Source organism: Octopus sinensis, linkage group LG1, assembly GCF_006345805.1.
Source record: "Octopus sinensis linkage group LG1, ASM634580v1, whole genome shotgun sequence".
NCBI classification, from domain to species: Eukaryota; Metazoa; Mollusca; class Cephalopoda; order Octopoda; family Octopodidae; genus Octopus; species Octopus sinensis.
The window spans coordinates 175,604,728-175,628,877 of record NC_042997.1 but is presented as its reverse complement, the minus strand read 5'-3'; the positions used below and the strand labels follow the sequence as shown (position 1 = coordinate 175,628,877).

The window sequence follows — 24,150 nt, the reverse complement described above, 5'->3', positions numbered from 1 at the left end:
ATAGAAGAATATATTAATAAAAAGAATTCCAACCTTGTCTGATTTTCACGTTTTATTTACAATCTTATAATGATATATTATAAGATAATATATTATAATTGAATAAAATAAAATGAAATAGTAGAATGTTAAATATTCATTCTGATTGAACTAGTACTTTCATGCATTGAATTCTGCAATCTTCGGGTTCATGTAGTAGTGTTGACAGTCATGCTTCACAATATATATATATATTACCCAGAGTTTTCAGGCTTTTTTATGTGCCCTTTATTAAGGGACAACTTGGTGTATTGGTGAACAATCTGCACCGTTGGAGAGCATAAAGATTAAAGTTGAGAAAAGGCTGACACGGAGGACTGGTAGCCATCTGAATACTGGAAAAGAGTTGCCTGTTTCATTATGATCACTAACGTAGCTGGAGGAGTGGGCGTCTGCTCCGTGCTGCACTTTTAAAGGGGCACCACTTTTGGGTCTGTTGTAGGCAATATGTGTTTTTTGTGGGGTCTGGGGGTGGCAAACAGAAAGGCTGCGCAGGTGTAAAGATTTCATGTTACTCCCTAGTACACACTCTAGCTACGTTAGTGATTATGATTCATGTTCATGCCAGGTATCAAAATGCTGACATCGTGATTGCTGCCCAATTCTCTATAAACACTAGAGGCTGTAAGAAGCGACATGGACAGCTGCAACAGAGACTATGAGGTGACAGTGAGTAGGAAGGGGCACAACAAGCACTCTGACTATGTCCGAATACTGGAAATCTTCCAACTGATGAACAGGGCTTTAGGCTCAATTGATATGGCTACGTGAAGCTGCTGGAGACTGTAGTCAATCCCTAGCTGGAGGGGTTTGCTGCTGGAAGGCTATATGTGTGACAGCAGGATTCAACTCCTTACTATACTGCCATAAAGAGCCAGAAGTAGTCAGAGAATTTTTAATGCTTTACCTGCCCCAATTTCTGGCCTCGGATTACTATGTGTGGGGAATGGTTGAGAAAGACACCAAACACTTTGCCTGGAACCTCAAGGCTGAGGTGATGGCCAAGATCAAGAGGTGTTTGAAAATCTCAGGGACACAGTGAGGATTGCACGTGCTAGGTTCTGGGGGCATTTTGAGGTTGTGGTGGAAGCTGAAGGCTGCTACTTTGAGTAAATTATCTCCCAGCCATAATCTAATTGATATTTTTTGATTTTTTAAAAATGCTTTTTTTTTTTTTTTGCAGGGGTTGGGTATTGTGTTTTCTTTTCCTTTTATTCAAACTATCAAATTTAGCCCAAACACCTTGTATACATACATACCTACAAACACACACATTTTTTAATCCATAATTGTTAGTCCAACAAAATACATTTTGTTTCAACAAATTTGTCACTCCTGGAATATATCATCATCATCATGTTTAATTTCTGTTTTCCATGCTGGGATAGGTTGGACAGTGTGACAGGAGCACACTAACCAGAGAACTTATGTTTGCTTTGGCATGGCCTTTTATGGCTGGATACCCTTCCTAATGCTGACCACCTAACAAAGTGTATTGGGTGCTGGTGCCAGCACTGATGAGATAAATTTAGAAACTTGCCTACCTCAGGTTATGGGACTTTGCACTTACAGAAATTGTAAAGTAAGACTACAAATTTTGGGACATGGTCAATAATTTTGCTCTAACACAAACTTAGATAAATTGTAAACATTTAAAAACTACACTTTCTCCTGAGCCAAAGGCCTCTTCTCAGTGTTTCAGTTAGGATCAAAGTAGTCTACAATTTGAAAAAAATATAATCATGAAACATACATACATATGGTGTGTCTGTGTTTGTGTAGATAGGAAGGCAGATTAGTCTTAATATATATATAAATGTATACACATAGATACTCATAGGTATATACAAAGACATATAGGGATGCATATAACTAGCTATGTTAAGATAAACACATATGTACAAGCATATAGACATTTATATAGCTATATATAGATAAATAAATTTACATAAAAAATATAGAATACTAAGAAGAGAATGCATAAGATTTCAACTCGACAGCTGTTTCAGGAAGCTCAGAATTACATAATCATAATGTTCATAATTAGCAGATGGACTGTGCAAAAACTCACGGGTATGTGATCATTTACTGATCTCCAACTGTTTAAAACATTAAATATGTATTTATCTACTTAACAGTTTGTTAAGAATCTCTTTGATAATTTCAGGTAATGCAATAAATAGTACATGTGTCTAACAATTAATCTTCTGTATTTTGGCGATCAGTAAAATGGAAATATATATTAGCAGTAGACTCTAAGGCTAAGGAAATACACTAAAGGAGTGTTTTGCAAACTAACTTCATATACAGTAAAGTCTTATAAATGTAATGTAATGAGATGAAAAACTTCAATTATTGTCCTTGAAATCAGCAACAAAAACTCCCTCTAGGAATGTTTAAAATCTAAAAAGAAATTCCATGAGCAACAGGGACAACTCCAATAATCTAAACTTTTGCAAAATAAAAACAATGCAGTTTGGAGTTCATCTTGTCTTTAAAAGCAAATAATGAAAACAATGGCCATGTTCCTATGTTGTTGATCTCAGTATATTTTACTCAGTTCATACAACTTATGGATGTGACTTAAAAGTCAAGATATACTTATAATTATAGGTAGATATTTTGTAATTTTTGGTGACCTCAGTAGTGTAGGTGCCACGAAGAAAGCAGCTCGCCCATGCTGTAAAGTAATTGGTATTAGGAAGGCCATCCAGCCATAAAATCCCTGTCAAAGCATGGAATCTTGTCAAACTGTTCAACCCATACCAGCATGGTATATAGATGTTAAATGATGATGATCATTATTATCATCGTTTGCATTATAATTGAAAGTAGAACGTGCTTATCAGTCAGCAGAAATTTTTTTTGAGGTTTGTTGATGACAAGTCTCCTCAAATCTCAAAAACCTTTCTCGGTATTTTTGCAGAATACAGAACTGCACTTTCCTGCAAGTCAACAACATGAGTCTCAATTCCATTATACTTCAGCTTCTTGGGCAGCATTTTGTGCATTATGCTAAGTGCACCAATTGCCACAAGAACAAGTGTCATCTTGCAGGTATGTGACTAAAAGTTCCTTGCTGCTTCAGCATTTGTCACGTCACTGCTGATATTTATTTTCAATGTTCAAGTGTTGGTAAAATTTCTTTTCATTGTTTCTGAAGAGCCTGTTCTGTTGTTATTGCTATATTCTTTAATGTCTAATTATTCTTTTTTAACTGGTGCTGTTTCAAATTTTCGTCTTAGCACTTTTTTAACTATATGTAATCCTCTGTTTAATATACTTTCTTTGGAGTTTGTTTCTGTGTCCTCAAACTCTTGCAGTTGTATATTGTGATACAGATTTTAATTGAATAAGAAAAGACCATCCATTTGATGACTGGCATCCGTACTAGCGGGGTGCAAAGAGCACCATACGAGCGTGATCGTTGGTAGAGCGGCTAGCCGGCTTCCATGCCAGTGGCACATAAAAGGTATCATTCGAGTGTGATCGTTACCAGCGTCGCCTTACTGGCATTGTGCCCATGCTAGTAGGGTGCCAAGAGCACCATCTGAGTGTGATCGTTGCCAGAGCAGCCAACTGGCTTCTGTGCAGGTGGCACGTAAAAGGGCACCATTCGAGTGTGATCGTTACCAATGTCGCCTTACTGGTACCTGTGTTGGTGACGTGTGTACAAAGATTCGAGCGAGGTCGTTGCCAGTACCGACTGACTGGCCCCCGTGCCGGTGGCACGTAAAAAGCACTCACTACACTCTCAGAGTGGTTGGCTTTAGGAAGGGCATCCAGCTGTAGAAACTCTGCCAGATCAAGATTGGAGCCTGGTGCAGCCATCTAGTTCGCCGGCCCTCAGTCAAAATCGTCCAACCCATGCTAGCATGGAAAGCGGACGTTAAATGATGATGATGGTGGTGATGATATATCCAGAGAAATAAACTATGAAAAGGAGTTGTATTATAATCTTGAGTCTCATTCAGTTGGCTTCTACAGTTGTGTATATCACAGGATACATGTAGGAAGTAAGACAAAACACGAGAATTTGTTTATACATTTTGTTACTTCATCTTATGTATAGTTCAATAACACTGAATAAATGCTGGGTTTACAAAGAAAATCTTAGAATTTAAATGCCTTGTTAAACCTTCAAAGATTGCATAACTCATTAGTAATCTATAGTATTCATACCGGGCAAATGATAGCGGTGTCATATAAAAAAAAAAAATAATAATAATGAAATTATTGTATACAGTGCTCAGGTGCACCACAACTTGTCAAAAGTGCGTATAAACAAAAGCAAAGAAGGTCAGGTTACCATTAATAATAAAATAATAATAATAATGAAATATCAACTACTACTTTTGCGATAGTGAATTCAACACATACTCTGTGATCACATAAAACTGCACTGATATGTATTTGGTTGGTGACACAAACGTTCCCTTAAAAGTAATGAAATATTTTTCAACTTCTTGGCTGACATCTCTCCTTCCCATGACTTGCTGTAAATGGAAAATGATTCTTCATACTGTGTTTTCGAATGCGCAGATAACGATAATCTTAATGAAATTAATTTAATTTTAAATCAGAAAGAAATTTATAACTTTCCGTTTCATAACCTGCCCATGATCTTTACCCGTCTATTCATTTCAGTATAAAATTGATAGACACAAGGGAAAGACTTTCTTCTAATCTATTAAAATATTTTGAATAATATTCTTTTCATTCTGAATAAATCTACACGTTCAAAAACATTTCTTCAGAAAATATACATAATTCTTTTCTACTCTAGGCACAAGGCCCGAAATTTTGTGGAAGGGGGCCAGTCGATTAGATCGAATTTATCGACCCCGAAAGGATGAGAAAATATACATAATTAAGAAAGTTATGAAGAAATAAGGGGCAGAGACACCAAACTGTAATTATATCAAATTTTGCTACCCAGTACAATAAGATGCATCACACGTCTGGCAAACCCTTGTGTACTACACTTTGTATGCATGACTAAGCGGTGGTAGCAATTAAACGGATAGATTATTAAATGTTTCTTTTCACAAGACACAAGATATATGTTTATAAATTAAATCAAAATTAGTTCGTGTGTCGTGAGAGGCAAATTCTGTTTCGAGCAGGATTATTACTGGAAATTCTATTTAATTTTAGGAATGTTATTCACTTTTTTCTGATACATTATTCTAGTTTCCAGCTTTTGTAGTGTTAAAAGTATAGTTAACTGAATAATTGAGAGTATTTTCATACCCGCATATACGAAAGCCTAATTCGATCTCGGCGTAAGGTGAATTCAAAACAAGATACAAAATAACCGTAAAAAAAAAAGAGTTGTTTATTTGCCTACTAAAACATCTCAAATAAAATGATGAATCATTTAAAAAAATTTTCAGTAAATAAACAATTAAAATATGTTCATTAGTGATCAGTAGCTACTGACGAGTCTCTTTCTTTGTTTTGCTGCCTAAATAAATGTTGATTTATTTTTATTGCAGATGACTTAAATTCGGTTTGTTTATATTTTCAAAATATATAAGTAGTTCAAAAACACGAAATTTCAGTTGCAGGCAACGGTCATTTTCGTTGTTTAATATTTATCTATCCAAAATATATTAATCAGTTTTCAGCTTTAAAAATACTAAATGATTAAATATTTGAATATTTACTTTTAATAAATTCCTTAAATTATGGATCCAATTTACGTTTTACCAGAAAAAAATATATATAAAGAATATTTTCATTTCGTTGGATTAATATAATTCGTTTGGAATAATCCAGGTTTTTAAAGCTATGCCTCCTTCTGATTGGTTACTGTGGCGGTAATTTGAAAATTGTTATTCAAACGGCAACAAATATAAATTTAGCATGGTCCTTACGCAAAACATGCTTGCATAGTATTGTTCCTAGTAATATAGTATTATTCTCGCCGTAATTACTTTGGATTAATTTTAGTGCGTGTCAATTTATTTTCCTTGTTAATGAGTATTGATTGTTATACATAAAAAAAAAATTATTTGAATTACCATATAACTATTTGAATCGGCAAAATGATGGATTCTTCTGTTTCTAGCAGTCCTCGTAGGAGAAAATCTCGGAAGTCTTGGAATGACAATTCTCCTGTTGCAAATGCAGATATTGCTAGAGAAGAAACTTTATTATTGACGCATTTCACGAAGAAACCGACAATTAGCTTCGGCAAAGTTAAAGTAGGCAAAACAATACATCGAAAGTTACTGGTTACAAACCCCCATGAATTCGACCAGTTTGTTCACGTCGAGAAATTTCCACATGACGAACATTTTGAAATGGAGTTAATGGACTTCGAAGTACCAGCTGAATCAACATTGTCTTTGAATATCTCTTGGACACCTGAGCGTGAAGGGGGCTGTCGGCAGATGATTCTTTTCTTTATTGACGAATCTTATCGGCTACAAGCTGTCCTCTATGGAACTGCTGTAGTTCCTAGACAGAAAAAAGTTGCGGTAAGCTTTTCCCTTTTGCTTTTTTCATATTGTGATAATGAAAGTTTCTTTTGTTATTCAAAAATTTGTCTTATTAGTTTTTAGAATAGTTATTTCCATTTTAATTAATGTTAATTTGGAATGCATACATTGGTTTGCATGGTTGGCAAATGAATAACTCGTGTAAGACTTCGAAAATAAAGACGCATCTAAGTGCTTTGGTTTGTCTTTCGGTCGAATTTTAGATTCAACATCAGCTACGTGTTCGTTATTTACATTTTCAAACCCCACCTTAATTATCACCTGGCTCGCTAGTTGGTAACCATCCACCCCTACCCATTTAACCAGTCTTCTACTGCATATCTTCTACGAGGAAGAATACTGAATTAAAATAAATTGCTAAAATTTAATCTATTTTGAAATTCTTTGCAAGGCCGAACAGATTTTGCGAGTACTGATAATAAAATAGGTTTATCAAGCAAAGGTAAAGCCCCTTCACACCCACTCCCAACTTTTTTTTTTTCAATTGTTTGCTCAAGTTAACTATAACTGTAGTCCTATGCAGTAAGCAAAAGGTCCTGGTGTTTTTTGTCTCTGCCTAGACCGCTTCTTGGGTTTTAGCGAAAAGCCCTGGCGTTTTTGTCTCTGCCTAGTCCGCTTCTTGGGTTTTAGCGAAAGGCCCTGGCGTTTTTGTCTCTGCCTAGTCCGCTTCTTGGGTTTTAGCGAAAGGCCCTGGCGTTATTGTCTCTGCCTAGTCCGCTTCTTGGGTTTTAGCGAAAAGCCCTGGCGTTTTTGTCTCTGCCTAGTCCGCTTCTTGGGTTTTAGCGAAAGGCCCTGGCGTTTTTGTCTCTGCCTAGTCCGCTTCTTGGGTTTTAGCGAAAGGCCCTGGCGTTTTTGTCTCTGCCTAGTCCGCTTCTTGGGTTTTAGCGAAAGGCCCTGGCGTTTTTGTCTCTGCCTAGTCCGCTTCTTGGGTTTTAGCGAAAAGCCCTGGTGTTTTGTCTCTGTCGAAACAGTCCAAAAGGATTAATAAAGTTCGTTGATTAGTTACCATTAGACGTGTTCATGTTACATCTTGCAAGAAGCAAATCAGTGCAGCATAAAAAGCGAGCTTACTTGTCGCAAAACTATTTAGGTTTTACTGAAATAGTTAAAAATATACTGGTCGTTTTATAATATTTTGCCTGCATTGCATACAACTGGAGTTACAACCTACGGAGGAAGACTTTGTAATGGAGTGACTGAGTCAAATAAGCATCAACTTTCATTATTGAAAACTCATTCAGTTTCATTTTCTCCGCACTGAAGTATTAAGGATTAAGTATGCGCCAAAGACTCACTAGATATGAATTTAAACGATTGTTTGAAGAAATTAGATACGTTTGTCAGTTGTAATAACTAATACTATCTGCCCGAGAAAACACCTGCTCTTAACCAGATAAACTTTCACAGGACACTGGAAACTAGAAAGCGCATACAAAGCCTAGTTTTTAGTTTCTTTTGGGGTGTTGAATATTAACTGGGATTTTGTAATTTGAAAGATTTGTAGTTGGACAGTTTATGTAATATTTTAGAATTTCTTGTATACTCTAACTTCATATAGTAGTTTTTTGTAAACATTACTTTATTTGTTGGAAACCTTCCTTTATGATGGCTTAGTTAAATCCTTTCTTTTACTGGGGAACAGTTATCTAATGTCTTAAAACTGTGTTCCTCTTAATTACTTCAAATTCTCTGTCACAGCAGCCTGCTCTTTATGTTCTGGGTTCAGATTCTGCCGAGGTCAACTTCATCTTTTAATCCTTTCGGGCTCGTTAAAATAAAGTAGCATTTGAACAGAGATCGATGTAATCGATTCACCCCTTCCCCCTTAAAATTGCTGGCCTTGTGGCAAAATTAAAAACTGCTCTTTCTCCAGTCTCTGAAAGTTCATAAGTTTATTTTAATTTGAAACCAATTTGTTTATAAAATTGCAAAACCTGTAAATATATTCAACCATTTGAGAATGCGATAGGTTCAAATGAGCAATTACAAAAGTAAACCGTTAAACCTTTAGGCAAGGGAGAGTACTCTTTTATCAATTTAGAATACTTTAAAAAATATATATAAAAGAGGGTGGAGCCTTTCACCAGTCAACTAACGTCCGTATCATTGTCACAAACTTGCTTGGCAAGTAGGAAGGCAAATGATTTTGTCTAAAGCTTGATAAAGCCACACTTCCACCTAACTTTTCTTACTGACGGTGTTAGGTGTTTAATGCTCTTTATGTCAAAAGTAAGATAACTAGGTTTTTGTATAGGTTGGTGTCGGCAAATGTCAGTTTTGAGGATAGAGAAAGCGTTGCGTTATTCCTAATTATTGTATAATATGGCTATAATATATACCCCTAAGTTGGAGTCTGTATCTGGTGGCCTACTAAGATAATAGGGGCCCTTGCTAGTGAAAAGGTTGGAACTACTGATGCTCGCTCCTACGTGTTTGCGCATATGTCGTGCACTCTCTCCTGATCGGAGCCAGCAGTATATGAATAGGAGCAACTTTGAGGGGCTGGAGAAACACTGACAAGAATACCACGCGAGCATCGTGACTTTCTAATAAGCAATCTGAAGGTGCAAACAATCACTGACGCATGCACTCGTGCACATGTACACACATGCAGATTTACGAACACACGATGGGCTTTTTCAATCTACTTATAAAGTTTTGCTTGGCCCAGAGTTAGTTGACACTTGCACAGGGTGCCGTGCAGTGGGACTGAACATGGAGTCATGCGATTGTGAAGCGAACTTCTCAATCAAACACCCATGTTTGGTTGTGTGTATATATATATATATATATATATATATATATATATATAATAAATTCAGGGTGAATACTTGATAAATGTAAGCACCTGTATATGCCAGCTAGTGGCATAGGTGATAGGATATATGTATCAAATGAAATAAATGAAAAACAGGACGCAAAGGATTTTGCAGTACGCAAAACATCAATTATGTTATATCAATTATGCATTGATGTAAGAATAAGTTGTTCTATAAAGCCCGAAACATATGTACCGCAAAATCCTTTGCGCCCTGTTTTTCATTTATTTCATTTGATACATATACATATATATATATATAATGTGTGTGTGTGTGTGTGTGTGTATACTCACACACATAATTCTATAGTTATCTAGTTCGTCAAAATCTAAGATTTTCCTCCCAAATGTGTACGTATTAAACGTTGGAGGTTACGGTTCTACAAAATGTTACCTCAAAATTTGAATTGAAAAAATGTTCATCTCCCTTCTCTCCGTAGACTTTTGTTTTTGCCACCCCCACACCCCCGAAAATATTTATCAGGTTTTGCATTCTTTGAAACCTTGAACATTGATTGCGGGGTGGTTGGTGTTAGGAAGGGCATCCAACTATAAAAACCATGGAATCTTCTACCTGGTTGGCTCCCCTCAAACCGTCCAACCCACGCCAGCATGGAAGGCAGACGTTAAATGATGATGATATATATAACAAGTCAAGTAGTTTGTTTATTCCGAAAATTCGCCCCCCCCCCCAAAAAAAATTAGTAGGTGGTGATAGTGGCAAGGGCCTCGTGGAGTCAGTGGCTGAGTTCCTGTCGAGTGTTGAGCCTCACAGAGGCAATGACCGAGACTTTTGGTATCTGCCATGGCAGATACTGGTGTCATGCAAACTGGCACCTGTACTGGTGGCATGTAAAAGTACTCATTAGACTCTTGGATGATTGGCATTAGGAAGGGCATCCAGCTGTAGAAAACCATGTCAAATCAGACTGGAGTCTGGTGCAGCACCTGGTCAAACCGTCCAACCTGTGCCAGCATGGACAACGGATATTAAATGATAATGATAAACTTTTACCATCCCTCTAAGTCAAAAGAAGTGGAAGTTCTTTACATTTAGACACATTCATTTTTGTTAAGTTACACCACTGTTTGACTCCTGGTCAACCCTGCGTGAGCTGAACTATAATCAAAAGCATGCCAACTTCAAGAGTGTAAGGGGTGTTTTTTACGTGCCACCAGCACGGGTGCCATTGACCTGATACTGACATTGGCCACGACTATGGTCTCACTTGGCTTGACAGGTCAACACAAACATGGTATATCACCAAGAGTCTTGGTCACCTGTCACTGCCTCCATGCGGCCCAACACTTGAACGGTGTTTTTTATGTGGCACTGGCATTAGCCATGACAACAATTTCACTCAGTTCAACAGGTGTCCACAAGCACAGCATATCGCCCAAGGATTGAAGGGTGCTTTTAACGGGCCCGTTATGCAACACTGGCTTAGGCCATGACTACAATCTCACTTGGCTTGACTTATCTTTGTGCAAGGACTATAAGCACCTGAAGATAGAGAAATTTGGATAAGGATTCTCTAGAAAATGGAGCAAATGAATCAGGATCTATCTCAGAAGACCATCACAGAAGAATGTCAGACTATGGTAAAATTTAAACATGAAATAAATACAAGATAAAGACTATAAAAATTCATGTCATCCTGGGAAGCACAATGGAAAAAAAAATGTCAGGCCCCAATCTGTGTTATGGTTGTGGAGGCCTACTCTACAAAAAGGATTACTCTTTTACTTGTTTTAGTCATTTGACTGTGGCCATGCTGGAGCACCGCCTTTAGTCGAGCAAATCGACCCCAGGACTTATTCTTTGTAAAGTGGAATTGGTCTACTAAATGCCAGAACACTTTTGAAGAATTAAAAAAAAATTCTGATCTCAGATCTGTTGTTAGCACATTACAATCCTGAAATGGATATGTGATGCCTCTGAGCAGTTCTGCTTCATAAATATGAAGATGGAAGTACAAAACCAGTGGTTCATGTTTCGCACTTGCTAATAGCGGCAGAAAAGAGATATGATCAAATTGAAAAGGAAGCCCTGGCAATTATTTTTGCAGTTAAAAATTTTCACAGGTTTTTGCATAGCAGTTTTTTATTGCAAACAGATCATAGACCTTTGCTTTCGATTTATGGGTCTAAAAAGGGGGTTAGACTGATACTGTGAACTGCCTGCAATGTTGGGGTGTAATATTACTAAATTATAATTTCAAAATACAATACATCCCATTGAAAAATATCGGTCATGTGGATTTTTTTTTTGTGATTAATTCTAAAAACTATGGAACCACTAGAAGAGACTGTTATAGCCACCCTGCAGGCAGAAAGTGAAAGTAAGTGTTATGACGAATGTTATCCAATAACTACCAGTGATGGCACAGGATATAAGAATGAAAGCTGTAAGTGATGAGTAGATTATGAAAATAAATGAAGCTTTAAAACATAAACAAAAGTTCAGATACCAGTAGTTTCTCAATTTGCGACAATATTCTGATGGTGGCTCCAACTACATTACAAAAGGTGTATTGCAACAATTTCACAGCGGACATCCAGGAATGGCAAGGATGAAGGTTATGATGAATTATGTCTATTGGCCATCTATGGACAGAGATATCAAAAACTTGGTGAGAACATGTTGAGGTTGTGCACTTGCAGCCAAAGCCCCACCAGTAAAATATCAATCATGGCCAGAGCTGGAGAACCCGTGGTCTAGGTTACACATTGACTATGCTGGACTGGTAAACGGTGCATACTACCCAATTGTAGTAGATAGCTGCACTAAGTGGCCAGAAGTTTGCAGGTGCTATAAACCCATCTCTAAGGCAACTATAAAGTTCTTAGATGAAGTATTTGCATGTTACAGTGTTCCTGACATACTGACTTTCATCAAGTGTCAACAAGCGCTCATGCTTCTCTCCTGAATGAGCAATGCCAGCAGAGGGGTTACCATCTCGGCTTACTATAGATGGGCAGTAGAGGGCAAGTGTGATGGCAGCCTGGGGGGGAGACTCTGGGTTTCAAGGAAAGTTGGCTTGCCAAACACTTTCGGCCCAGGACCTATGGACAACTTCCAGGGGCCCCTGCCTTGGCTGTGCTTCTGAAGTTCCTTGTCAGTTCAGGATAAACTCATGAAGCATGAAGTCATGGATTTGCCTACATGCCCATGTTGCAGGCAGAGCAACAAAACTGTTCTGTATGCAATTGTGCAGTATCCGAGTCTCTTTGACCTGTGGGTTTCTACCTAATGGGTATTATCACAGCTGGGTAGAGTACAACTGTTGGCCGAGTTGATTATTAAGATCATTCTGCCGTCTTCTCTAAAAGAGAAATTCTGTGAAAGAGGTGATTTGGAAGGTGCATGGAGGAGGTATTGCATCAAGCACCTTTGTCTCCGGGTGTGCTTTGGTTAACCTCTTTTTATATCACCTAAGAGGGAAAGCATGTCTGGAGAAGAAATGCCTGACATCAAAAAGTACAAAAAAATGGAAGAAAGTAGTCTGACTGTTGGGTATGTAAATTCCTAATTAAGCGAGGAGGGGGGGGGGGGGCGAAGTGAACGGAATATGGTTGGTGGGGTCAAACCCATTCCGTGTTCATTCATTCTTACATTTTCATTTGCAATTGTTTTTATTCACTATATGTAATCTCATCCAACTAGTCCCCGACCCCTATTTTCCCCGTGTATTGTCCCCTCTTTGTTTAACTCCTGTGGTTTTAATAAAATCATTGTGCTAGTTCCACAGTTCGAGTTAGTGTGTTGGATTTTTGGTTCTTAAAAGATTGTTCCATGTGATTACTGCTGTTTGTTTTGATTATAATATTACACTGTGCAGTGTATTCGTTTATCCATAAGAATATAAGTCTTGTCTCTTTGCATGTGGCAGAGCTGCTACAAGATTTGGTGGGGAAATTTCAATTTCTGGTGACTGTTGCTTCTAAAGTTTATGCTGAAGTGGTTTTGAGATACCCTTTATCAACATGGAGAAATAACTTGACTCCAGTACTACTAGTTACTGAAGTGTTCATTATTTGGTAGTCTTGGAATAAGCAGCTGTATTTATTTACTTCTTGATAGGCTAAGGCACTGGCTGCTATAGGCTTGAACCCTGGATAAATTATAGCACCATTAGCAAGTTATTGAATGTTGACCTTTTGGTTAGTAAACTCTGTCACCTTCATAAACTGTAATTTGTGTAATCTACTATATAATGTTGCATGGTTTTGAGTTATTGTTAGGTAATGAACCTGCATTTTTCTTTCAGGTCAGGGGAATCATGTCGTGTGTAAAAACGCCATTCTCTGTTCTACATACACCAAATTTGACAAATATAAAGTCTTACAACTCAACAGAGATTCAGTATAAGACTGTTTCCTCCAAACGAACTCAGAGCAAGACAATTTCCAATCGAGAAAATACAGTACCAGTTTCTACCAAGATGGTTACAAAGAAGAGAATTTCACCAAATCAGTGTACTGTCAAGAATTACTCTTGCAAGAAAAATGATTCTGTTTCTTGTAAGAATGTCACTACAAATTTGGAATTAAAAACTGAGTGTTCAGTACAGGAAATTTCATCCATCTCTAAGAATGTTAGCTGTGTGCCCTATGAAGACTCGCCAGAAAACAAAACTATAGAAATTGACAATGCGGTGGAAGTATTAACATGTGTGAGGAATGTAACTGTAGAAAGTGCTGAAAATGCAAATGAATATCAACACAGTTATGTCACAACCAAGCGCCAAAAGCAGATGGCAGATGAAGTCACTGGGCCATCATTTTGTAAACAGAGTCCCCGTCGGGAAACTTATTTGGTAAAAAAACAAAAAAGGCGGAGCTGGAAAAACAAATTAAAAAAATCTCCCACTTCAAGTGGTTCCTTACCAGTGGTAACTTCTTTTTCTCCACCACAACTATCTCCTCCTTATCATGTCTATGATAATTCTGTTAAAAATACAACCCTCAGCATTAACAGTGTGAGCCCTATTCAAACAAATTTCCTCCTGACAAGTTCTCCCATTGAAAGTCACCACCAGACTTCTGCTTGTCCTAACAGATCAAACTTACTGTTGCCAGGTAGTGATTTTCAAGATGTGCACCAAAGGGAAGATAAAGAAGATAATACAAAACTCGAAATGCTTTCTCAGCTTGGACACCCCTCTGAATCAAATCTCATTGAAAAACAACAAGCATCTCCTAAATCTGACAATGGTTTATCTTCAGACTCCTTGAATAGCAGGTACTCCTCTCCCAATTCAGAAATTATTTACGATCTTCATCAAACTCCTATGATTTCAGTAGAAGATACATCTATTTCTAGAAGATCCACGCATGTTATCAAAGAACCGAAGATTATCTGTAAAGCTGGAGTACTGAAGAAAAAGAGTCTATTTTGTTGGGAGAAGATGCCAACTTCTGTGCAGAAAGTTCCTGTGAACTGTAAAGTTATCAGAGCCAATGCTACTCCGAGGAATGACAGAGTATCATTGAGTTCTAAAGTGAGAACTGCTAAAAGAGTTACACAAAGTACAGAGAAGGCTCCTTGTGAAAAGGAGAAAACTCGTGAGTTTCCTTTTTTTTATATCTTTTTTCTCTTTGTTATTGGACTGTGGCCATGTTGGAGCGCTCTCCTGAAGGGTTAAACAAATTGACCCCCACTACTCATTATTATTATTCTATTACTCATTTGCTTAACTGCTAAGTTAGTTGGATATAAATGAAGCAATACCAGTTGTCAAGCAGTGGTTGGAGGACACACACACACGTGTATGATAGGCTTCCACATACCTAATTCACTCGCAAAGCATTGGTCAGTCTAGGTCTATAGTAGAAGACACTTGCCCAAAGTGTTATGCAGTGGGACTGAACCTGAGACCATGTGGTTGCAAGCGAGTATCTTAACACAGCCACACATGTGCTTATATAACTTCAGATCAGCTCTGATCAAGCAGACACTTATTTTTTTGTTTGTTTGTTCTACATCCCAGCATGGAAGAAGTACGACTTGTTTCAATCATTGTACAACATCCATCCTGGGACCTTTTTAAAAGTTTTAGTAAAACTGAGTTCAGTACTTTGAGTGGCTGTGTGGTAAGTAGCTTGCTAAACAACCACATGGTTCTGGGTTCAGTCCCACTGCATGGCACCTTGGGCAAGTGTCTTCTGCTATAGCCCCGGGTCGACCAATGCCTTGTGAGTGGATTTGGTAGGTGGAAACTGAAAGAAGCCTGTCGTATATATGTATATATATATATATGTATGTATGTTTGTGTGTCTGTGTTTGTCCCCCTAGCATTGCTTGACAACCGATGCTGGTGTGTTTACATCCCCGTCACTTAGCGGTTCGGCAAAAGAGACGTGTGTATATATATATATATATATATATACACGACGGGTTTCTTTCAGTTTCCGTCTACCAAATCCACTCACAAGGCTTTGGTCAGCCAGAGGCTATAGTAGACACTTGCCCAAGGTGCCACGCAGTGGGCCTGTACCCGGAACCATGTGGTTGGTAAGCAAGCTACTTACCACACAGCCACTTCTACGCCTATGTATATATATAATCATCATCATCATCGTTTAACGTCTGCTTTCCATGCTAGCATGGGTTGGACGATTTGATTGAGGTCAGGCGAACCAGATGGCTGCACCAGACTCCAATCTGATCTGGCAGAGTTTCTACAGCTGGATGCCCTTCCTAACGCCACCACTCCGAGAGTGTAGTGGGTGCTTTTACGGCACGAGGGCCAATCAGGCGGTACTAGCAAAGGCCACGCTCAAATGGTTCTTTTTATGTGCCACCTGCACAGGAGCCAGTCCAGCGGCACTGGCAACGACCTCACTCGAATGTTTTTTCACATACCACCAGTACAAGTGCCAGTAAGGCAACGCAGATAAAGATCACACTCGAATGGTGCTTTATATATATATATAGCCATGGGTAGTTGGTGTTAGGAAGGGCATCCAGCTGTAAAAATCATGCCAAAACAATCACAGAAGTCTGGTGCAGGCTTCTGCCTGGCCAGCTCCTGTCAAACTGTCTCACCCATGCCAGCATGGAAGGCAGATGTTAAATGATGATGATGAAACTACACCAACGAGTATGACCATCATTTTTTTATGGTGTGGGAAGGTTATGGTTCGACTGCTATTTCCAGCTGATAGTGTGACTACATAGATTCCCTTGTAGGATCTGTGGTGTATGCGAGAGATTTGAAATAAGGACACCTACCTTCTCTTCGTCGATGCAGAACTCTCCAGCGGTAATGCACCCTTCCATGTGGCCTGACCCGAATGCTCGAAATAGCAGCTGCTTTTCTCCTACCTTGACAAAGCACTCACATCCAGCTCTGTTGGCTACCCAGATCGAAAAGGCCCAATGCTCCCCTGCCTGCGCGCGTGTCACTCCTGCCCCTTCCTCTTCCAGTCATCCCCAAGTTCCAGTCAGCTCCCCAGCTGCTGATGTCATCCCACAGGATCGTAACGGGATAAGTATTGGGTGTTAATGAGCAGTTTGAACATATCCTTGTAAACCAGTTCAACAAAAGTGAATGTTGAACTTAACACTGAATTTAAAAAGGCAATTAATCAAATTTTTAATTGCATAATTTTTTAATCCTATTTATATTAGCTAATAGTGTTCTATGCTACCACAGATCTGAGCTTTATTATTGTCTTAAAATGTTTATTATTCAATGAATTGGCATTAGTTGCAGGTCATGTTCTGACATCAAATCCTGCCAAAGTCCACTTTCATTTAGATTATTTTGGGACCCATAAAATAAGTACCAATGAAGTATTGGGGTTGATATAATTGTTTCCTCTCAAATTTTTATACTTGTACTTATATTAGAAATCATTAGTTTCCAATCAAAATAAATTGCAGTCTCTCTCTTTGACAACTGCTTTTCTTTTGGCTAGTTAGCAACTACCAATGTTGGCATTAGTTCAGATTTCATCTTTTTCAATGGCAGTTTTGTTAAGTTCCAAATAACAGTTGTGTAATGACCATGTCAAACAGGATATTAACCAACATATACATAATGGTCTCTATTTGCATTGTAATTAATGATTAATAGGTTTGAGTTTACAGTATTCAATTACATTGATTTACTAAAGAATCATCTATAGGTGAGCGATATGCTTATAAAACTCTGTTTCTATCTACTCTCTATTCATTTTTTAGAAGCTACTTATAAAATCTCATCTAAAAGCCTATCACATTTTAATAGCTTCTGTTCTAATTGATTTTGTTCATGGCTACCTTTTTAGCAATAGCAGACCACTGGTTATATAATTTCTTAGCTCAGAAATGAACTAATATATTGTTGGGTATCTAAGATAATTTATGAGAATCCATGCTTCATTCCAGATCAAAATCAAATTCGATGACTGGCATACGTGCTAGCAGGGTGCAAAGAGCACCATATGAGTGTGATCATTGACAGAGCGGCTAACCAGCTTCCATGCCAGTGGCACATAAAAGGCACCGTTCTAGTGTGATCGTTACCAATGTTGCCTTACTGGCACTTGTGCCCGTGCTAGTAGGGTGCTAAGAGCACCATCCGAGCGTGATCGTTGCCAGAGCGCCTTACTGGCACCTGTGCCGGTGGCATGTGTAAAAAGATTCGAGTGACATCGTTGCCAGTACTGCCTGACTGGTCCCCATGCTGGTGGCATGTAAAAAGCACCCACTACACTCTCAGAGTGGTTGGCATTAGGAAAGGCATCCAGCTGTAGAAACTCTGCCAGATCAAGATTGGAGCCTGGTGCAGCCATCTGGTTCGCCAGCCTTCAGTCAAAATCGTCCAACCCATGCTAGCATGGAAAGCAGATGTTAAACGATGATGATGATGAACGACCAAAAGGATGACAGGCAAAGTTGACTTGGATTTGAACTCTGAATATAATCAGAACAAATTTTGCAAAGCATTCTGATGCTTTAACAATATACCATTTTGCTGCCTTCTTACACCACCTTAGTTGTGTAAGCTTCTTTCGAGTGTGCTGCATATTATATTAGCATTTTGTAAAAGTTTATATGTTATTCATCATCATACATCTATTTTACATGCGTGGGTTGGATGGTTTGATAGGAGGTGGTAAGGCCAGGGGGCCATACTAGGTATCATTGTCAGTTCAGACATGGTCTCTATGACTGGATGGCCTTCCTAATGCCAACCACTCTAGAGTGTATCTATCTATCCGCTCAGTCGAAGTCGACTCTCGGTTACTCGTTGGATCAGTCTCCTCCAGTCAGTTCTATCCTGGGCTGCTTTTTTCAGATTGGCTATGTCCATTCTGGTATCACTCTTGATGGTGTCAAGCCAGCGGATTCTTGGTCGGCCTCTTCCTCTCTTGCCACTGACCATTCCGAGCATGATGTCCTTCTCCAGGGATTTTCTCCGCATAATATGATCGAAATATGCCAATCTATGCTTGGTGATCCTAGCTTCTAGCGACATTTTCGGCCTGATCTGCTTAAGAACTTCTCCATTGGTGAGCCTCGCTGTCCATGGAATCTGTAAAAGTCTTCTCCAACACCAAAGCTCGAATGCATTAATTCTCTTCTGGTCAGCTTTCTTTAGTGTCCAGGTCTCACATCATATGTCGCTATTGGGAAGACATAGACTCTAGAGTGTACTGGGGGCTTTTAATGTGGCACCAGTATCAGAGTTGAAATATTTTTGTCTGAAGATGAAATCTTTTTTTCTTGAGGTGGTGGGGTTTGATTTAAATGGCATTTTCTTAATTTTTGTAATTGTCTCTCTGGCAGAAAATTAGCTTGTTCATGTGAAATATTCAAAACCGTTTTTGGAGTACTTAGATTCATATTTTTTGGGTTTCTAAGCTTAAATTTTGGGTAATTTGACAAACTTGTAATTTGTATTTGTATGGGATTTCTGTTTAGGTGCACTCATGGATGTGTGGTTAAGAAACTTGTTTCGTAACCACATGGGTTTTGGTTCAGTTCCATGTGTTGCACCTTGGGCAAATGTATTCTACTTTAGTCCTGGGTTGACTATACCTTTTGAGTGAATTTGGTTAATGGACACTGTATGGATTCCCTTTGTATATACATGTCTGTGTTAGCTCACCACACTTCTTGACAAGCAGTGTTGGTTTGTTCACATCCCTTTGACTTAGCAGTTTGGCAAAAGAGACAAATGGAATATAAAATTGTTAAAATTAGTGCATATAACTGGTTATACTTCTACAGTACACAAATTATTTAACTTTTTTTTTTTATAATTCTAATATCAAAATATAAGAGGACTTTTTTTAAACCTCCAATGCTTATTAGGGTCTAGTAGAGCAAAATGGGAATTAAAGGGGTTCATTGGCAAAAAAGGGTTGTGAACCACTTGACTAAACCCTCTAAACTGTTTTAGTTGAACAAATCAACAGCATGGCCACAGTCCTATTACTGAAACAAATAGAAGAATTGTATTTTTCCTTTTATTTCATTGTTTTGTAATTTGCTATGAAGCCTCACCCTAGTCATTTGAATTTTTTATTTTGCACAATGAGGCTAGATCTGCAATATGGTATCCCCACAATTCCAGCCCACTCACCCCACGCATCTAACTCCTATTATAATATGGCTGTAAATAATTGCACCCATTTCTTTACAGAAATGAAGAGAAGATCGGTTTTGTCTCCCAAGAAGCCAGCTGTGGCCCAGAGCAGACTGATTTTAGGCAAGAGAGAAAAAACTGGTAAGTTTCATTGACTTGTAACAATTTTTGCAGAAACCTATTAAAAAATGTTTTGACAATGGAATTTTAACTTAAAATTGCCATACAGCTAAGCCAATTGAAATTACTGCTGGTGGTATTAAAACTCAGTGTCTTTCTATGTAGTATGTACGCATGCATGTACATACATATGCACGTATCTGCATATGCACTTATGTATGTACATGAGTATTTAGGTGTGTTCACATGTACAGACACGTCTACACACTTATCTAAATACATACAACATACATACAGGCATGCATGCATGCATACGTACGTACATATTTTTTTTTTTTTTACTTGTTTCAGTCATTTGACTGCAGCCATGCTGGAGCACCGACTTTAGTCGAGCAAATCGACCCCGGGACTTATTCTTTGTAAGCCCAGTACTTATTCTATCAGTCTCTTTTGCCGAACCGCTAAGTGATGGGGACGTAAACACACCAGCATCGGTTGTCAAGCAATGCTAGAGGGACAAACACAGATACACAAACATATACACACACACACACATATATATATATATATATATATATATATATATATATAACAGGCTTCTTTCAGTTTCCGTCTACCAAATCCACTCATAAGGCTTTGGTGGGCCTGAGGCTATAGCAGAAGACACTTGCCCAAGATGCCACGCAGTGGGACTGAACCCGGAACCATGTGGTTGGTTAGCAAGCTACTTACCACACAGCCACTCCTGCGCCTTTATGTATCATATGTATCATGAACTAACTGTTACTTTCTCATTTGAAATTGCACTTTTTAAAACTGTAGTGCTTTCTGTGACAGTGCTGGGTAGGATACATGAGTATATCAATTTTAATACCACAAGGTTCTATAATTTATAAGCAGATGAATTAAAATAAAAGCTGTGATTAATTTTCACATACTCTGATCTAGGAGTGTCTAAATAAGAATTGACTTGGATTGTGATATCTTGTCCAGCCCATGCCAGCATGGAAAGTGGATGTAAAACAATTATGCATTAGATATGGTTTTAGTTTGGACACTTGCTTATTACTACAAGTCATCATCATCATCGTTTAACATCTGTTTTCCATGCTGGCATGGGTTGGATGGTTCGACCGGGGTCTGGGAAGCCAGGAGGCTGCACCAGGCTCCAGTCTGATCTGGCAGTGTTTCTACAGCTGGATGCCCTTCCTAACACCAACCACTCTGTGAGTGCAGTGGGTGCATTTTACGTGCCACCAGCACAGGGGCCAGAGGAGACTGGCAAACGGCCACGATCGGTTGGTGCTTTTACGTGTCACTGACACGGACGCCAGTCAGGTGGTGCTGGCATCTTCCACATTCGGATGGTGCTTTTTACGTGTCACTGGCACGGGTATCTTAACTACAATTTCCATTATTAATTTTCACATACACCTTTCTCTAGCTAAAAAAAATTAACTCTGTTCCTGTTAAAAAAGAATTTGTCTTTAACTGATTTCTTTCATTTTCCTTTTTTCTTTATCAGTTATTCCAAAACATCCTATGCCATTTGCTAGTAAGAATATCTATTATGATGAAAGATGGATGCAGAAACAAGAATGGAGTTTTACTCATTGGTTCAACTACATCTTAACTCCCGTTGAGGAATACAAAATCAGAAAATGTGTCAAAGGTAATTCAATATGGTCTTATTTTTGTGGATCTTTGTTCAGGATTTTAGTGAGATCTCTTAATTTATTTTTAAAATACTTTTATTGTTCAGAATTTGTTGAATAGCTTAAGGTTGATACTGAGCAAACCTATGATCAAAGGCATTTAACTATGATCATCCTATCTTATATTCAAACTACATTTAATGTGTTCTTCATTTGTAAGACAGTGGTGATTAATTTGAAGGAGATTTGTCCACTTTCTGCAGGTCAACCAGATGAGTAGCTTGGAAGATAACTTGATGCTCTATGTTCAAGTGAAGCAATTTTCAGTTATAGGATATAAAGGAACTATCGAAGAAAAAATTGAAGAATTAACTCTAACATGTCAACCTATTTAAAAAAAAAAAAAAATGCCATGCTCTCTGGTCGCGCCCCCCATGCTCTCTGGCTGCGCCTGCCATGCTCTCTGGCTGCGCCCGCCAAGCTCTCTGGCCGCACCCGCCATGCTCTCTTACTGTTTAGCAGTTCTTTTTTACCGGTAAACATGTACTTGCAATTAGTCATTCTTCATTAATCTTTCCAGTATTTCTCTCCTCTTCCATACTGTCATCTCAGTCCCTGTTGGCCATGTTGCAGTGAGGATCCTTTTGGCAATCTCACTATAAATTGTTTCTAGTAAACTCTATAAACTGGTTGGTGTTAGGAAGGGCATCCAATAGCAGAAAATTGTCAGATAAGTATGATTGAAATGTGGTCCCTTGCCTGATCTAGAAGGGCAGTAAGTCTAAATAAGAACTGACTTGGATTGTGATATCTTGTCCAGCCCATTCCAGCATGGAAAGTGGATGTAAAACAATTATGTATTAGATAAGGTTTAAGTTTGGACACTTGCTTATTACTACAAGTCCATCTACAGATGGATGTTACAAATATGTAATCATGATGTAGAAATCAAACTCTGCTGCCTTATTTTCTATACAGATAAAATAAAGTTGGCAGTGATGCTCTTAGTTTGAAGACATAGCTGTTTGTTATAGCAATCTCTGAACTTCTGACCAATAATATTTCAATACAAGAAAGAAAATTTTTTTTCCCAGTACAGTTCCAATCAACATATTTTGTAATATTTTACTCTCTAAACATTGTTTTTGATTCATTTTTTCTAGTTGATGCTAAATCACTACTGTTCAGTACCAAACAAGAAGCAAGACTTGCTCCATCCAAAGAGGTGTTGAGCTTTGAAGCTTATGCTGCACGCAAGAGACTTAACAGACTGAGGAAGCTTGCCTGTAAAATGTTTCAGACTGAGGACATAGTAAAAGTTGTCCGGCGACTTGAGGTGGAAATCGACAGTCAGAGATTGGTCATGAGGAAAGATCGTCCTGTGCACGCTGATATCGGTTTGAAACAGATGATCTTGAACTGGATTCTCTCATACAATTCCTTGTGGTTGCGAATTGGTTTAGAGGTTGGTACTTCTGATTTCCTTTCCCTCCCCACCATCCTAATTTTTAAGAATTATTACCACTTAACCCTTTCGTTACTGTATTTTTTTTTAGATGCTCTGTGTTTCTTTCAATTACTTTAAATATAACAAAGAATTTAGTAAAATAACTTAATTATCATTCAACTATTGTTTGGAACATAAATTGTGACTATGGTTTGGTGGAAGATTTTAATTAAAAACTTATGAAAACAAGACATTTGTACTACAGAGCCAGAACCGGTTTCAGCCGGGTTGGTAACGAAAGGGTTAAAGAAAATGTAAGAATTATTTTTTTTACTTGTTTGTCATTAGACTGTGACTGTGGCAGGGCACTGCCTTCAAGAGTGTTCAGTCGAATGAACTGACCCCAGTACTTTTTTTTTCAGTCTGTTTTGCTGAACCACTAAGTTACGGGGATGTAAACAAACCAATAGTGGTTATCATGTGGTGGTGTGGGATGGACACACAAGAGACTGGGTTTTTTTTTTTTTTCAGTTTCTGTCTATCAACTCCACTCAGGAGTCTTTGATCAGTGTGAGGCTGTAGTAGAAGACACTTGCCCAAAGTGTCAAGCAGGACTGAACCCAGAACCATGTGGTTGGGAAGCAAACTTCTTACCACACAGCCATGAAATTTTAAATTTCGTTTAAATACAAAAATGGCATTAGGAAAGGCATCCAGCTGTAGAAACTCTGCCAGATCAAGATTGGAGCCTGGTGCAGCCATCTGGTTCGCCAGGCCTCAGTTAAATTGTCCAACCCATGCTAGCATGGAAAGCAGATGTTAAACAATGATGATACCATTCTCTTCAAATTAAAAAAAAAAAAAATCTGGCAACATCCAAGGACCAAATCCAATTTTATAGTTTTTAAAAAAAAATCAAAGTATGGGTTTTTTTAATCATAATTATAGAAACATTAATGTCCAGTTATGCAGGCCAGAAGTT

The 24,150-nt window shown here is 38.3% G+C and overlaps 1 protein-coding gene across 1 annotated transcript in view; it reads left to right on the top strand.

Annotated features, from left to right (window-relative positions):
* Positions 1-5,887: 5,887 nt before the first annotated feature.
* Positions 5,888-24,150, top strand: part of LOC115229694 (abnormal spindle-like microcephaly-associated protein) — a 56,574-nt gene continuing 38,311 nt past the window's right edge. The window contains 5 exon segments of the mRNA XM_029800035.2: positions 5,888-6,524; positions 13,635-14,931; positions 20,004-20,087; positions 21,592-21,738; positions 22,885-23,186. Coding sequence (XP_029655895.1) covers positions 6,090-6,524; positions 13,635-14,931; positions 20,004-20,087; positions 21,592-21,738; positions 22,885-23,186 — 2,265 coding nt within the window. The 5' untranslated portion in view covers positions 5,888-6,089.